The sequence below is a fragment of the Ailuropoda melanoleuca genome, chromosome 14 (assembly GCF_002007445.2).
Source record: "Ailuropoda melanoleuca isolate Jingjing chromosome 14, ASM200744v2, whole genome shotgun sequence".
NCBI lineage: Eukaryota > Metazoa > Chordata > Mammalia > Carnivora > Ursidae > Ailuropoda > Ailuropoda melanoleuca.
This window is the reverse complement of record NC_048231.1, coordinates 85459604-85475033: the sequence shown is the minus strand read 5'-3', so window position 1 is coordinate 85475033 and position 15430 is coordinate 85459604. Positions and strand designations below refer to the sequence as shown.

Genomic DNA, 15430 nt, shown 5'->3' with positions numbered 1-15430 from the left:
ATTAAAACTAATAAGGAAGATTACAAAGAGGAAAAAGTGGGTATAGACACATTTTAAAGGCGTTTTTCAGGAAGGGAGAGGGATGAGCTTCAGTTGGAGGGGAAAGTGGTATCCAATAAGGGTGTTTTGAAAGAAGAGTTGAGACAGAATGCTTGTATGCCTATTGGAGGTATCCATGAAGAGAGAAAATGAATGATACAGGAAACGGAAGGGATAACTGCAAGGGTCCCCAAGTGGATGGGAAAGGATGACAACAGAGGAAAGAGCTGGCTTCAGATAGGAGCATAAACACATCAACTAGATTTGATGGAAGAATAAGGATACCATTTCTCAGTGATTCTCTCTTCTTGGTAATATCATAAGCCAGATTATTAGCTGAGCATAGGGAAAGAAGAGAGGTGTGGGGAGTCTGAGAAGTAAGAATACATATAAGACACGAAACAATGAATGACTAGAGAAATGAATGGCATTTTCAAAAACATAACTGCTGGCCTTGGATTTGTGGTCACTAATGCCTGGCAAGCAAGTCATGTGTTTTTCTCCAGATAAAATCAGCTTTTAGGGTACATAGTGAGAGCTGGTAGTAGAGCTGATTTAATCAGGGATGAGTTTTTTTTTTTTTTCGGGTGAGTATGATGGGGAAGGAAGACCAGGGGAGATGAGGGTATTTGCAAGGGACTGAGGATAATAAATGACTATGAATTCTCAGTTGAGTTTGGAGGTAAATGAGGACATGAGGCAGATGAGGGATGGTGGGAAGGTGGCAGAGTTAACTGATTGGAGGTGGGATTGAAGAATTGTTGGCAAGGAGGCAATAAAATAAGTGAGCAGAAAAGTAAGAGAGTATAGAAAAAGGGCTGATAGAAACTGAGGCTTGTAGGGGTTACAATGATTGCTTTAGGGGTGACACGGAATTGATGACTTGAGGTGGGAAGGAGCCAATATCATTGCAGGTACCATAAAGGAACTAACAGTCTAGGGCATTGGATGAATTACCTGCATGGATATTATAATTACCAAGATTAATCATAGAGGTAATTGGAAAGGAAGTGATTCCCAGGTGTGCTAATATCTTCAGTTAATGTGGGAATATGACAGAAAACTTCAACAAGAAGAGGGTAATAAGTGGATATCTGTTAACACTTGCTTCAAGGGTGCTAGATTATTTAAATCTAGAAATTGGACCTATTAAAAAGGCACACACAAACAACTACGAAGATGTGATCATTAGATTAAAACCAATAATAGTGACAGAAGTTTCAGCTTTTCAATTCATATTTTTAACAACTTCTTAACTATGTAGCCATCTGTTTTGCAACAGAGAGACCACTGGATTGCACACAACAAATACAATAAGTAAAAATTTGACTTCAAATTATAAATGATATGGTTTTAGTCATTCTTCATTTTGTCCAATTGCCCAGAAAATTCAGAGAAAATTCTAAATATTTTTGATACTTTGAGACAGAAAAGATGAAAACAGAAAACACTACATTTCTTCCTTGTGGTACCAATATTTACCCACCAGGATTGTTGGACTGGGCATCCATAGGAATCATAAGCTTGGCTCGAGTGGCTCGACGTGCAGCCAGTGACCTTTCCAGAGTGGACATGGAGCTCCCTGCTTCTTCAGTGTCTTGACCTACAAGAAAAACAATATTCTGAGAGACACACCTTCTTCAATGATACAATACTTTACATAATTTCTAGCGAGGCATGTTGATGCCTTTTTCATTTTATTGAGGTTTTAAATAATTATATCTACTTTTTTGGCTATCCAATCCATAGAGTCTCATTACACAAACATTAATAAAATTTACCATAACCCCTTTATTCAGAAAGATCCATTATTTATGTTTTGTTCTTTATAAGGTTTGCCTATGTGTTTATATGTGAAAATTAGAAGGTATATATTAATATACATATTTTGTACTTAAGTGACATTTTCCCATACATACTATTTAGTTACCTTCTTAAGAAAATACTATGAACATCTTTTCTATCAAGTCAGTTTTATAATATTTACTTATTTAAAACCCCTCATGCTTCTATATTCACGAGCACCACCCATTTTATTTATTTTATTTTATTTTTTAAGTATACTGGATGCCCAATGTGGGGCTTGAACCCCAAGATCAAGACTCCAAGATCAAGAGTCACATGCTCTATTGACTGGGCCAGCCAGCCAGCCAGATGCCCCAGTTTTATCCTTTTTAACAGTTCCATAAATATCCTTTTGTATGAATTTACCACAATTTATGCAACTAGTACTTAAGGCCCAAAGGCAACATATCTTATTACAAAAACACAGGAAATGAACTATATTTTTCAAAAATAAGGCTAGCTATATTTATATAAATTTATTATGATTCCATAAAATACCACACTAAAGAGTCATCAAAAATAATTAGAAAGAATGATATGTGTATATTTAAAATGTGAACAAAAATATATGTTGAGAACAATAAAACTGAAGTTCTGAAGAGTATCATATATGCCCATTTGTGTAATATACACATAAAAGCATACTGTGTATATACACATTTCTCTGTGTGTGTGTGAATTCATATATATCTGTATATAATATATGTGTTATATATCTGTATATAATATAAATGTATATATGGTGTGTTTATATATCTGCATTAATGCGTATGCATGTATATTTGTACAGAAAGGTTACACATAAAATTCTTAATATTGTCTTCCTTTCACGAAAGGGATAAGGTATCTCGGATGGTAAAAAGGCAAACATGCCGTTTATTCCTTTTGGTATTATTCTTCACAATTTTTTGTATTATTTTCTTTCTTTTAAAATTACATACATGAGTTCTTTTCTTGGTTAAAATAGTAGTTAATAAAATTCAAAATTTAAAATAATGCTGGGGGAAATTTCTACACAGCCAAGACAATGATAACTGCCTAGATCTGAATCTGTCCACACATCCTCCAAAAAACAACACAGACCACGGAAGACAATAAAACTGTGCAAATTTTACCCCTACAGCACAACTAAAAGAGAGAGAACACAACAAACTTTGAATCTCCTGAAAGTACAGAAATAAATAATATTTTCCAGCCAAGCTATGACTCAAGTTGCAGCCACAAAGTCTTTGTGGGAAGTGGAATATTTGAGAAAACTATACAAAAGAGAAAAGAGGGGAATGAGCCTCCTAAGACTGACCTAAAATCATCCACAAAAGGAGAAAGTCTGCCTTAAATGCACAAATATTTTTAAAGTTTCCTGGTAGACCAGAACACTTACAAGTATCCTAGTCATTGACATGGAGTTTTGTTCTTTTAACCAGGAGAGTGTAGAGAACGCTTGACGTAATATAAAATATAACCAGCAGGATTTTGAGTGCTACTTTCCTTTTATTATAGAGTTGGCAAGTAGGTCTTCAAACAAAAACAGATAGGCACAAGTATCCTCTCATTCTAAAGAAATCAGCCATTGTTTGGAATTAAGCTTCTCCCAGGACTTATTAAACAATCAAAAGTGGTCTAGCTGCCCCAAAATGTCACTTCAGTGTATAAAAGATAAAGGGAAATGTAAAGAAGGAAAAATCCTGGAAATAATTGGTAAAAACCTTCTGAGGGCTGAGAGGCAATTCTATCCCCTCCAGTGGGAGGCAGAACTATGCTGTCCTCCTGATGCCCTCTAGGAAGCAAAAAGGTCAGAATAAGCAACTGTAAAGTGTGGAGTTTCCTGCAAGAAAAATCTGCCTTTCATTTATTCTTCAGGTATCAGTCTGCTCAGGCAGCAGGCTTGCTGGTCTACCCTGTGTCTCTTTAAACAGGGGAAGAGGTTATTAAGGAGAGCAAGACTGAAAGACTGGAGTACACGATCTTTCATCATTTGGCCTGGCAAAGATGTAGGAACTTCTTCTGGGTCAAGTGAGCACTTGGAAAGTTGTTCAAGCTTGAGTCATCTCCCTGGAATTCACTCAAGTGCAGCTGGCCCACCAGAGGACAGTGAGGTTGACAGAGCTATTCCTGGTAGGAGTGGGTTAAGCCCTGACTTGATATCTCACATCATGTAATTGGCCAGTGGAAGAATCCCACAGGGTCTCAAAAGAACTCATGCTTATATTTCACAAAAGACCAAGAATTTGAATGTCACATGAAGAAAGCCCATGTGCACAAAAAGCATTGCTAAACTTCAAACTATTCTTTCTCTCCTCCCTCCCTGCCTCTCTCCTCTTCATCTCCCCTCCCTGTCCTCCTATATAGACAGGTAGGAGGAATAAGTAAAGGGGTTTCCAAAACAGACTGTGCCCCCTCCTTTCCCACCCCCACCACTCCATTTCCTTCCAAGGTGCTGGAGGATTTAAACAACAAATTATGATCCCAGTCCTCAGAGCCAAAAGTCTAGCTGGCCATAATGGAGGGAGAAACTTAAATTTAAATTTCCGATTGCAGTTTTTAATGAACTAGAATGTAGTTTAACAACTGAAAATGATGGAAAATGTAGGGAAACTCCTTGAGATATTATTTAAGAGCTAGAAAAAGAACACTGAACAACTCATGATTGAAAATCAGTAAGTGAATTTCTTGTTTAAGCTGAAAAAAATCTAGTAAACCAGTTACATATCCAAATAACTAACATATTTTAATAACAGCTACTCATTCTACAAACACATCATAAGTAGACCAAGAGGTTTTGTGTGTGTGTGTGTGTGTGTGTGCGTTTGGCTGATTATTCTGCTTCCCATAAGCATTTTTACAATATGAGGATCAACAGAAAATGAAGTATCTTACAACCACTTTCTAGATTTCTTAGTTATTCCTGCACATGGATTGTTCTGCACCAAAGAGTAGGCTTTCTTCTTCTGATCACCGTGTAGATCAACACAGCCTGCACATAGACTCCACCAAACCAGGCTAGTGGTCATATACTGTGATTGCATGGGGATAAAAGTTGATCTTCACAGTAATCAAGGCTGAAGTAACAGAAAAGTCTATGTGTTCATATGTCATATGTCCCTAATGTGATTTTTTTAATGCAAGAAATTGAGAGAAAATTTAAAATCAACTTAGAATTATCCATAGACATAAGGAATTAAAAAAAAATAGAACAGCTTCAAATTTTCTTTGACAAAGATTTCATTCAAGATTTAACAAAAAGCAATAAATTCATTTGGCTTTTACATTTCAGTATTTCCCAAGTGTACCACCTGTTACCTCTTAGAAGTTTTAAGAAGCATTGCAATTATAAAAAGCAGGTTAAAGGATGATGGAAAAGAAACTATTTAATCAACCAAATTTACATCAGATTATTTAAACTATTGGTAAATGACCTGCAAATTGAAAGGAAGGATGCCTCCATCAAAGAGGGAGTGGAAAACTCCCCTGTGTGGTTCAGAATGGGGGGCTTGTCCTGATGCCCAAGAGGACAGAGTTACCTGAATGAGAGGTGCTTTTGCTCCCCAGCTGGGTTTCCGACTGGCTGTGGCTGACTGGTGTGAGGTCTTGGCAACTTTGGATGGGAGAGTCCCTTCCTGTAGGGTCAGTACACGATGGCTTCTCGATATTTTTCATCTCCATTTCTTCATGATGTATCCAAAGATCAGGGGGCCTGAGGTCCTTCTGGCTGCCCTTCCTCTTGCTAACACTGTGGGTGGCGCGTTTCCTATGGAACAAAAAAATTAGAAGGCGAATGTGAGTGCCTCTATTCAATAGTCTTTCCTCTCTTTTCTCAGTAAATTCAAGTGAGAAGCAGGAAAGGATAGAAGAGTGCTCCCAGGAGGAAACCTATGAAATCCAAGAATTGGCGGGCATGTCTTGGCTGCCTTTCCTCCTCTCTCCTGGAGCTTCACCACATTATAGGAGCAGTGGTGCTGAATCCCCAAGGCCTCGGCTGCCTGCCAGAGAGTGCCTGACTCTAACTTCACCAGCTACAAATTCTCACACAAGGTGACAATGGGTTAGAGGGAGCCATATGCCAATCTTTGGAGCTAGTCATAAGGCACTTGACTGAAACATCTGTTTAGGAGATAAATGAAGGAGTTGCTTTGAAAGGGCAAATAGAAATAAAAAGGCCAGAATTTGTGCCAGCCAAGATTGGGGTTTAAAAGAAAGTCTATAGCTCAGCTGTATAATTTAATATGTTATTTGCAGACGAAAGGCAGTATGGGGACATTCTAAGGAGAATAAACACCTATGCCTTGGAGTCACTAAGTATCTGGATGCGAACACAGTCTAAGTCCCATCCTTTGAAGAGAGAAGAGCACAGATAAGAATGAGGCTTCGAATATCTCTTATTTTCCTCAGTAAGAATTTTGCAACCACAAATTCATTTTTCAGTGGTAGTCTCTTTGGGGGCTAGTGAGATTCAAATGTTCCCTGCCTGCTAAGTAAAGTAACATGATATTCCTGCCCACTGTTCTCTACAGTAGGGGTCAGTAAGCTATGGCCTATAGACCAAATCCGTCCACGGCCTGATTTTGTAAATAAAATTTTATTGGAATCCTACTGAGCTCATTTATTTTCACACTGCAGTGTATTGGGTAGCTGTAACAATGACCATGTGTCCCACATGTCTCACAAAGCCTCAAATATTTACTATTTGCCCCTTTTCAAAAAGTTTTCAACCTCTGCTTTACAGAGGTTTTTAAAAATCTCCATTTGTAGCTTCTATTTTTTTAAGGTAATAATGTCTTTTCTAAGACAGAATTCAGATAGTTAAAATATAATCTCTGATAGAACCCCAGAGAAGTAACTCCCTCTTACTTCCTCACTTGCAATGAATGGATTATGAGGATCAACTGTTTTCATGGTTGCTAAATGGTTCAAATGAACCACTTGGGCAAAAACTCTTTGTAACCTGTACAAGGCCACTGCGAGGGGCTTTATTTTCCTATGCAAAAAGGACCTTTATGCCTATGAGGCAATTAGTGAATGTTTAGTGGTGTGAATTGCTTTTTTTGTTGTTGTTTTGTTTTACATTTTTTGGTCTTTTTTGAAGCATGCTGATAAGGATAGGAGACAAAGAATGCCAGACTTAATATTTATCGAGTAGTTTAGCAGAGAAATAACGCAGTATTTTCTGTTCTAATGTTTTCCCTACAACTACCTACATTTTGCTGATTTCCTGGCAGCGGTCCCACACTGACTCTAGACAATGGTCTGTAATAACCCTTAGATCATTTTCTCGTGTCTAAGATAATAACTCTCTGCTAACCATCCGTTCCCTGAATTCATTTCCTTCTAATTCACCTGCCCACAGGAAACAATCTGCAAGTCACACCCAGCTCTCTGTGTAATCTTCCCCTGGTAACTTCTTAGAGCAATTTAATGTCATTTTCGAACTTGGAGATTTCACCCTGTTATCTTTCTAACCAATCAAAATGCTAAATAACTTTTTAATCCCAGCGCCTACAAGACTGTATACAGAGAAGTACCAGTTCCCACATCCAGGGTAAGACAGTCAACCTTTTCATAATAACTCAATATTTACATAGCCTGTGGGGGAAAATGTGTCAAATAATCTTCGAAACTAAAAATAAATTATGAATTCTGTTTTCCTCTTGTTTACACACATGATTCATTCATTCATTCATTCATTCATTCATTCATTCATTCGCCAGCCCCCATAACCTCAGTACCAAGCTTCCCCTGATGTATTTTATTAAAAAAAATCCCAAACTTGACTGAGGTAGAACCTTTTTATACGTTGTGATCTATACCTCACCTAGGGAAAAAAGTTATCATTCCCGATAAAATGAGTACACGTTTTCCTGATGGATTTTAATCAGATCAAGACCTTTTCTGAGAAGCTACTCATCCACTCAGCTGTCAGTCAAGAATCTAAAGACTCTAAACAGACCTTATTTCCTTTTTGTATATATTCTGCGAAACACCATCTACTAACTACTTTTGTTTTCTCTATAATGTGTCTTCTCAAGAGAGAAGTCTTTGACCTTGGAGAGGCCTCCTTTCCCTGCTAGTGGCAGCCCAGCCGCCCATGCAGCAGGTCTGTAATAAAACTGACATCTGCTCATAACTAAATTGCCTGAAATTTGTCTTAAAACCTGCAGGAACATTGTCATCCCAGCCTTCTGTCCATCTGTTGGTTCTCTGACATAATGACTCTGCCCATAGTGGCTCCCTAGCTCCTGTCTCACCAACAGACTCTTCCACATTTGTACGCAGATGAACATAATGCAACAGATCCTGGAGTAGGGTCCCAGTATCAGCGTCACCCGGGCACCCGTCGGAATGCACGGTCTCAGTCTCCACCCCAGATCAGAAACTTGCAGGTCTTGGGGGTTTGTGAGAGGGCAAGGCCCAGCAATCTGCGCTTTAACAGCCCTCAAGGGAAATCAGATGCACCTAAAGTTTGAGAAACACTGTCTTAGTGAATGTGGTTTTGTTTTTATTTTAAACTTAGTTTTTGTATAAGACATAGACTATGTCACATGTTTATCCCTCCCTACATGCATCTTTTTTCACAGGTACCGGTAATCTTTCAGCTTCCAAAAAATGGCTGTAGGATGGGAGGGTCTCTTTCCACCCCATGAATTCTTTTTTTTTTTTTTTTTTTTTTTTTTTTTTTTTTTNNNNGAGAGAGGGAACACAAGCAGGGGGAGTGGGAGAGGAAGAAGCAGGCTCATAGTGGAGGGAGCCTGATGTGGGGCTCGATCCCATAACGCCGGGATCACGCCCTGAGCCGAAGGCAGACGCTTTAACCGCTGTGCCAGCCAGGCGCCCCATCCACCCCATGAATTCTTGAATAAAGGCTCTCTGTTCACAGCATAATCAAGTGCTGGTGGTTTTTGTTCTTTCTCTCCCTCTCTCTCTTTCCCCTTCTCTCTCGCCCTCTCTCTCTCTCATCTATCTCATCATATTTTTGCCCAGAATGCCTTTACAATCTTATTTACTTACAAACTACTTACTTAAAGATTTTCTTCAAGCCTCTCTTCTTTAGGAAGCCTTCTTGACCATGTTAAGTCCGTGTAATCTTAGCATATCAAAGTCGTTTTCCTTGTCTCTTTCTTTACCACTCATCTTGCATTGATTACTGTCTGTCTTACTGAGCTGGCCAGATGCTCTGAGATATAAACTGGTTTCCTCATGATACTGGAGCAAATTCTGTTTCTTTCACTTGTCCAACAACATCCATTGTTTCACAACATTTATTCATGTATTTAATCAGTGAACATTTACAGAATACTGTGTCAAGAAATTTGCTAAGCACTAGAAATGCAAAGATAGGTGAGACATTGGAAGCTTAAATGAATGGACAATGGCATGACTACTGTGGATTTCTGCACTGTTGGAGTAAGGAGCAACCACTGCAACTGGTAGTTGGTAAAGCTGAAAAACTGGAGGGACCAAGACATAGGAGGACTTGCTTCCAACAAAAACATTTTTAATGATATCAGGAAGTCAGTGGAGAATTGCAGAAAGATCTTTAGCTCAAGAGTTAACATTACTCAGACTTGTTACTTTGTATCATGTAGATCACATACTAATTTGAACATAGTAATTTCTTGACTTAAATAGTAAGAATTTTTCATTATCAACTTGGAAGGATTTTTTTTTTTTTTTTGCAAGGTTCTGATTCTTTATTGGCCTGTTTCTTACTTTGCACATGACTTATTACTATAAGAGAAGTCTGTTTCCTTTTCACTTTTAATTGGGACATGAAGGGGTAAAAACCAACAGTGGGTTAGGATCCACTTTATTCAAGACTGTGCCCTTTGAAATTCTAAAATACTACTATCATCTCACAGATTCTTTTGCCACCTTGTAAGAAATTATTAAATTCCCCTCTGTGCTTAGGCACCCTCTACTCAAGTTGTTCACAGGAGGCAAATAGCTCTGTACTAATTCTCCTGGTCAGATACACATGTGCCCAAGATCTACTAGGAGGTTGAGGCAAGGACACTCTGCCCCACTGGGGATTTACAGAAGATTTCAGAAAGGAAGAAGGCCTGAACTGAGTGTGAAGAATGATTCAAGTTGATGGGGAAAAAGTACATTGGGATATAGAAGTACCCACCCTACTTCTTCCATCCAAATCTTTCCCAAAGGTTTTCAGCTTCCTAATTCTCGATATTGATTATTTTTATTCTACTAACAGCTATTAAAAGCAAAAACAAACAAACAACAATAACAACAACCACACACACAAAAAAAACACACCAAAAAAACTTGTATTGCAGTCTCAGGGAACAAGTGTCCTAGATAAATAACCTGATATCAAATAAACCCAAATTTTCTGTGGCAGAATTAAGTTATATCGAAGACCTAAGGGGTAGGCTCTGTGGAACACTGAAAAACAAAGAAAATGTTAAAAATTTGAAAAATCAGTGAAAGTAACCTAAACTGCAGATTTCATTTAAGAGTTTAAACATTTGATTGTCAATACTGGAGATAATGATTTTTTTGGTCAAGATTTGAATGTGGACTAATATTTAAAACCTGCTATATACTTTTAAAATCAAATAGGAGACTTGGTCAACCAGCGACTCTATCAGGTGAACTTTGAATTTTATTTATGTATTTAAATTTAATGTATTCAGACAAGTTGTTGATTATCTACCCAGGTAACTGCCTTAGAAATGTGATAACTGTATATCCTGGATTTCCAGGATATTCTCAATGTCAAATATTTTGTTTTTAGTATCTAGAGATACATTCTAACTTATTGTGACATATGTTTTATATTTTGGCTAGAAAAATGTTATTACTTTATTAAGAGGCACAGAACCCCTTTAACTTAAGCTTTCATAAACATATTTTTTTCTATATTATGATATTCTACTATAATTCCACTAATTCAAAATGTGTAATGGGATTCTCTTCAAAGTAGTAAAAAAAATTAAGTTAATAATTAAAAAGGAAGGCAAAATTATTTTTATTTCATATTAATTTGAAGCTAAGAGCTACCATACAGTTCTATAATTTGATAGTATTCCATGGGGAATTTCAATGTTTTAAGATAGAGAGAATGATACAAAGTATTTAGCCTTGTTTCTCATTTGACAAAATTGACATTCAGGAATTACGTCTTCCTTTAGGCTTAATTAAACACCACTAATTTAATTCAGGAAGTGGGGAGTTAGAACTAGAACTTGGGTTGTAACTTCAGTTAGTTATTTTATATTATAAAAATAAAATCTTACCAACTGGAATGTGAATCAATCAGATAACTACATCATTATGAAATGTATATATAAATGTGTGGACACAAAGTTGAATAAAATGTTACCAATAGTACACAAAAATATGTTTCAAATCCGTTGGATATAATTCAAGAGCCCCAAGCAAACAGACAATTTACATTCTCCAGCTCCAACAGATAAAGAGTTACTGAAGGAGCCCATGAAAGTGTTTCTTATTTCGCTTTATTAATTACATTAAACTCTCATTTTTTCTGAGAGTTCTGTAAGGCACATTATTTCTGTCTCAGATTGGAATTGATTTTGCTTTCATCTGCATCACTTAATTTGCTCTAAAAGGCTCAGTGGTGGTATCAGGAGGAAGGATCCTCAGTGAAATCAAGGAAAGCTCAATTAAGTCTCAGGAATATCTTGAAGGAGAAAAATTTTTCTTTTTTTCCTCTGTCAACATTACAAACAAAGAGACAGCGATGAATGCCAATGGGTCTGTTACAGAAGAAAGATATATGAAGCAAATTGTGAAAATATGCCAAGTAAACATTAAGAGACTTTGGGTGAAGGCTGAGGAAAAATCAAGTAGCAGGAGCACAGAAGCTATAAATCCACTGTCTTTGGTTTCCAGGCAAACATGGAGTGATTTATTCCTTCATCCATTTCCTAATTTTAAAAACAAGTCATACCCTGGGCTCAGCCTCTACTCTCTCTAAATAAAATCTTCAAGCTCTTAACATAGTGCTTAGAGTGGGATTTAAGACAATTTAAGAGTTTCTCAACATAGCATCAAATCCCACTTTTGCACTTTGAGAAGACTGGCATTTTCTCTATGAGGAAACAACATGCCCAGGAATCCGGCTCACCAGGTCAATATAACCCTCCCACATTCTTCTCACAGGGATGAAAATGGAACAAACAAAACACCCTGCCACATACAGATGGTTTAGTGAATTAAACCTAGTTTAGCGAACGCATCCATGTTTTTAACGCCCTCATGAAAGAGGCCCAGTTTGGCTTTGATGCCTTCCCCACTTCCGTGTCTGTAAATCTTTGTCACTCTGCTTTAGAGAGCACTGGTGTTCGACCGCTCTGTCTGCCCAGCCCCTTTCCTGGGATAGCTCCACCGAGACACTGTTCGAGGCCTTACTCAGTTACAGTTCTGTTTGTTCCAGAGCCTCACTGAGTGTCAAGCATGTGGAAGTTCTGTGGGTAATTATGATTTCCCAGAATGTGAACACATGAGAATCAGTTAAGCTCATTGGGCCTGGTTTCTTGTGTAAGCACAAAGCATTAGCACGCTAGCCGGCACCAGCTGGATGACAGACAGTCCCGTCTCATAAACACAGCCAGATATCAAATGTGCCCGGCCATCTAATCAATTTAATACAAAGCCTGCTTCGACACCCCTAAGTCACTTTCTTCAGTTTGTACATCTTCCTGGACCCTATTTCTAAACACCTCACTTCAAAAGGCTGGAAGATACAATACAGATCAACAAAAGGGTCATAGGATTTTTTTTTTTTTAAAGAGACAGAAACTAAGATATTAGCAAGGGAAGAGGAACAATTATTTGTTAGAGAATCTTTCTCTGACACTGTGTGTAGCATATAGTTGTCAAACCAGCCACCGAAGGGCCCATGCCTCAGGCTTTCAGAGCCGGCACCATGCCTGAGGCCAAAGGGAAAAAAAAAAATTCAAGGGAAGAGCTTATTATAGCCAATTCAGTGAGAAAGTATAGCTGAAAGGGACACATCAGGCAAGATTTGAAAAGTGCTAGAGAGGCAGAGAGGCAGAGAATAACCAGGAGATTATTGCTGATTCCCACAACTGGCTGACACAAGGTTAATATGCTGGTTATGGCTGTTGCTGGAAGGGGATAAGCTGAATTAAAACCATCTTTCCATTCTAAACTTTGACTTTGATGTATCATCCTCTGCATGTGCTATAACCTAGAACTGCATAATATTAGAATATTTTTAAACCCCTCAAAAAGTTTAATTTCTGAGAATCAACCATAGCCAGGAAATCGGAACTGTTCTGAATTTCTAGAATCTCTCTTCTATCCCAACTACTATCTCCGAACTAAACACTCCACAGTATTGTAACTAGATGGAGTTTGGCAGGCATTCATGCCACAAGCATTGATCCAATGCCTACAATCCTCCTTGCCAGAAAGGGGAAATACTTTTAGAGGAACACACATCTCCAACATTTTATACATAATTGTTCACAGGGCCATGAATTGGAACCTGATGAAGTCCACTCTCTAAATGTTGCTAAAGGAACACCTGCCCTCACCCGAAAGGAAGAATCTGGCCCAGAGGAGTAAAATCAAGCAGAAATTCCAAGTGGGTGTCCAGGTGGATTCTATTAAGTCTGCAAATCTGGCCCTCACTCACTCAAGTTATGGGCCTGGAATCAACAAAAAGCGAGGTTTTGCTCAGGTTGGAGGATAAAGGAAATGCGGTGAATTATGAAAGAACACAGGAAGAGACTTGTCAAAAATATAACTCGAGAAGGTGATAGGTCAAACAGCGACCTCTCTCCTCTTAGGAACCAGCTGTTACCTACTTTCTCTGCTGGGCTGAAGAGCGCCGGGTGCAAATCACAGCCACGATCACTGCCACCAGCACTGTGATGACGCCAACGGTGATCACAAGGATCACAAGCAGGTTGCTGTTCTTCTGAGGAGTGACACTGCCGTGTGGGGGGTGCATCTGGCCAATGGGTGGCTCTGGGAAAAGACAGGCAAATGGAGATGAGATTGAGGGAGATATGACAGCTTGGTCTTTATCAAGCTGTTAAGGTTGTGAAAGTTCCTATTGTTCTGGGCATTCCTGAAGCTGGGGAAAAAAGCAATGAAAAATGAGAGGAAAGATCGAAGTTATCTACCTAAAATAAATGAAATATATGTCCACACAAAATCCTGTACAGAAGCATTCATAGCAGCATGGTTTAGAACAGCCCACAGTGGAAACAACCCAAATATCCATTGACTGAAGAATGGATGAACAAAAATGTGGTAGTTCCATACGAGGGAATATTACCCAGCCATAATAAGGAACTGATCCGTGATACACGCTGCAGTATGCATGTACCTTAAAGATGTTATTCTAAGGGAAAGAAGCCAGACACAAAAGGGCAATATTGTATGATTCCACTTATGTGAAATATCCAGAATAGGAAAATCTATAGAGACAGGAAGTAGATTAGTGTTTGCCAGTGGATGGGAGGAGTGAATGGGGAAGGACTGAGAATGGGTGTAGGTTTTCCCTTGCGGATGGTGAAAATGTTCTGGAACAAGATAGTGGTGCTGGTGGCACAACCTTGTGGCTATACTAAAGACCACTGACTTGGTGCACTTTCAGAGGGTGAATTTATGGTATCTGAATTATAGCTAAGTCCTTTTTTAGAAAAGAATTAACCTACCATATTGAGTAGAAAGTGGGGAAAGGAGGAAGGAGGCTATTTGTACTGTGAATGTTCCAGGGTGATGAGAATCACAGTAGGCTGTGCTTTATGAGAAATATGCTTTTATTAGATGGTGTGAAAGACAAACTATTTGACGCCAATCACTCACAATTTATTCTCCCCCCCTTTTTTAAAAAGAAGATACCTATAAAACATTTAATTTTAACCTATTTATAGAGTATGAATCCCACTTAAAAGCCAATCACTGGGTTTGAAAGTGTCATAAAGTCCTGATACACATGCTCTCCTGTGTTGTAATAGTACTTCAGGGTAGACATATTTAGGTTTTTTATAGTTTTTATAGTTTCCTTATGTAAGGGAGAATGGCTAATGACCTTTTAAATAGCTTTCTTTAAACCCTCAGCGATCAATTAGAAATACTATGTTCTATACATCATGTGATTCATTAAAAGTCATAGTGTTTTAAAAAGTAAACATTATCTTATTTTATTTATCAGTTAATTTAAAAAGTAGCAGAAAGCAATGAGTTCGGATGTTTTCCTAGACCTAAGTTTGAATGTGTTTCTTTAACAAGCTGTATTAACTTTCTATACCTTCTGAGTGAAATATTTAGGTTGGACCCTCAGTGCCTTTGCCTATAAAATGGAAATAATAATACTTATTATATACAGCTATGGTCAGAAATAGAGAAAATAAATACAAAATAATCATCTTAGCACCTGACAGGGAGTAAGTGCTTATATCATTATACTACTGAAACATTAAATAAAATATTGCCTAAATTAATAATCCATTTGGGATACTTCTGGTGTAGACTTCCAAACTACAAAATTGTTAGAAATAACACCCAATGTGAAAAATAAATTAACTTCTCA

General features: G+C 38.0%; 1 protein-coding gene across 3 annotated transcripts in view; it reads right to left on the bottom strand.

Annotated features, from left to right (window-relative positions):
- The window catches only part of DCC (DCC netrin 1 receptor), a 1087479-nt gene that overhangs the window by 56499 nt on the left and 1015550 nt on the right, over window positions 1-15430 (bottom strand). For all 3 annotated transcript variants that reach the window (XM_034642890.1, XM_034642891.1, XM_034642892.1), the window contains exons 23-25: window positions 13695-13857; window positions 5406-5632; window positions 1526-1642 (exon numbers count right to left, since the gene is read on the bottom strand). In XM_034642890.1, the coding sequence (XP_034498781.1) occupies window positions 1526-1642; window positions 5406-5632; window positions 13695-13857 (507 nt within the window). The remainder of the gene's footprint in view (window positions 1-1525; window positions 1643-5405; window positions 5633-13694; window positions 13858-15430) is intronic.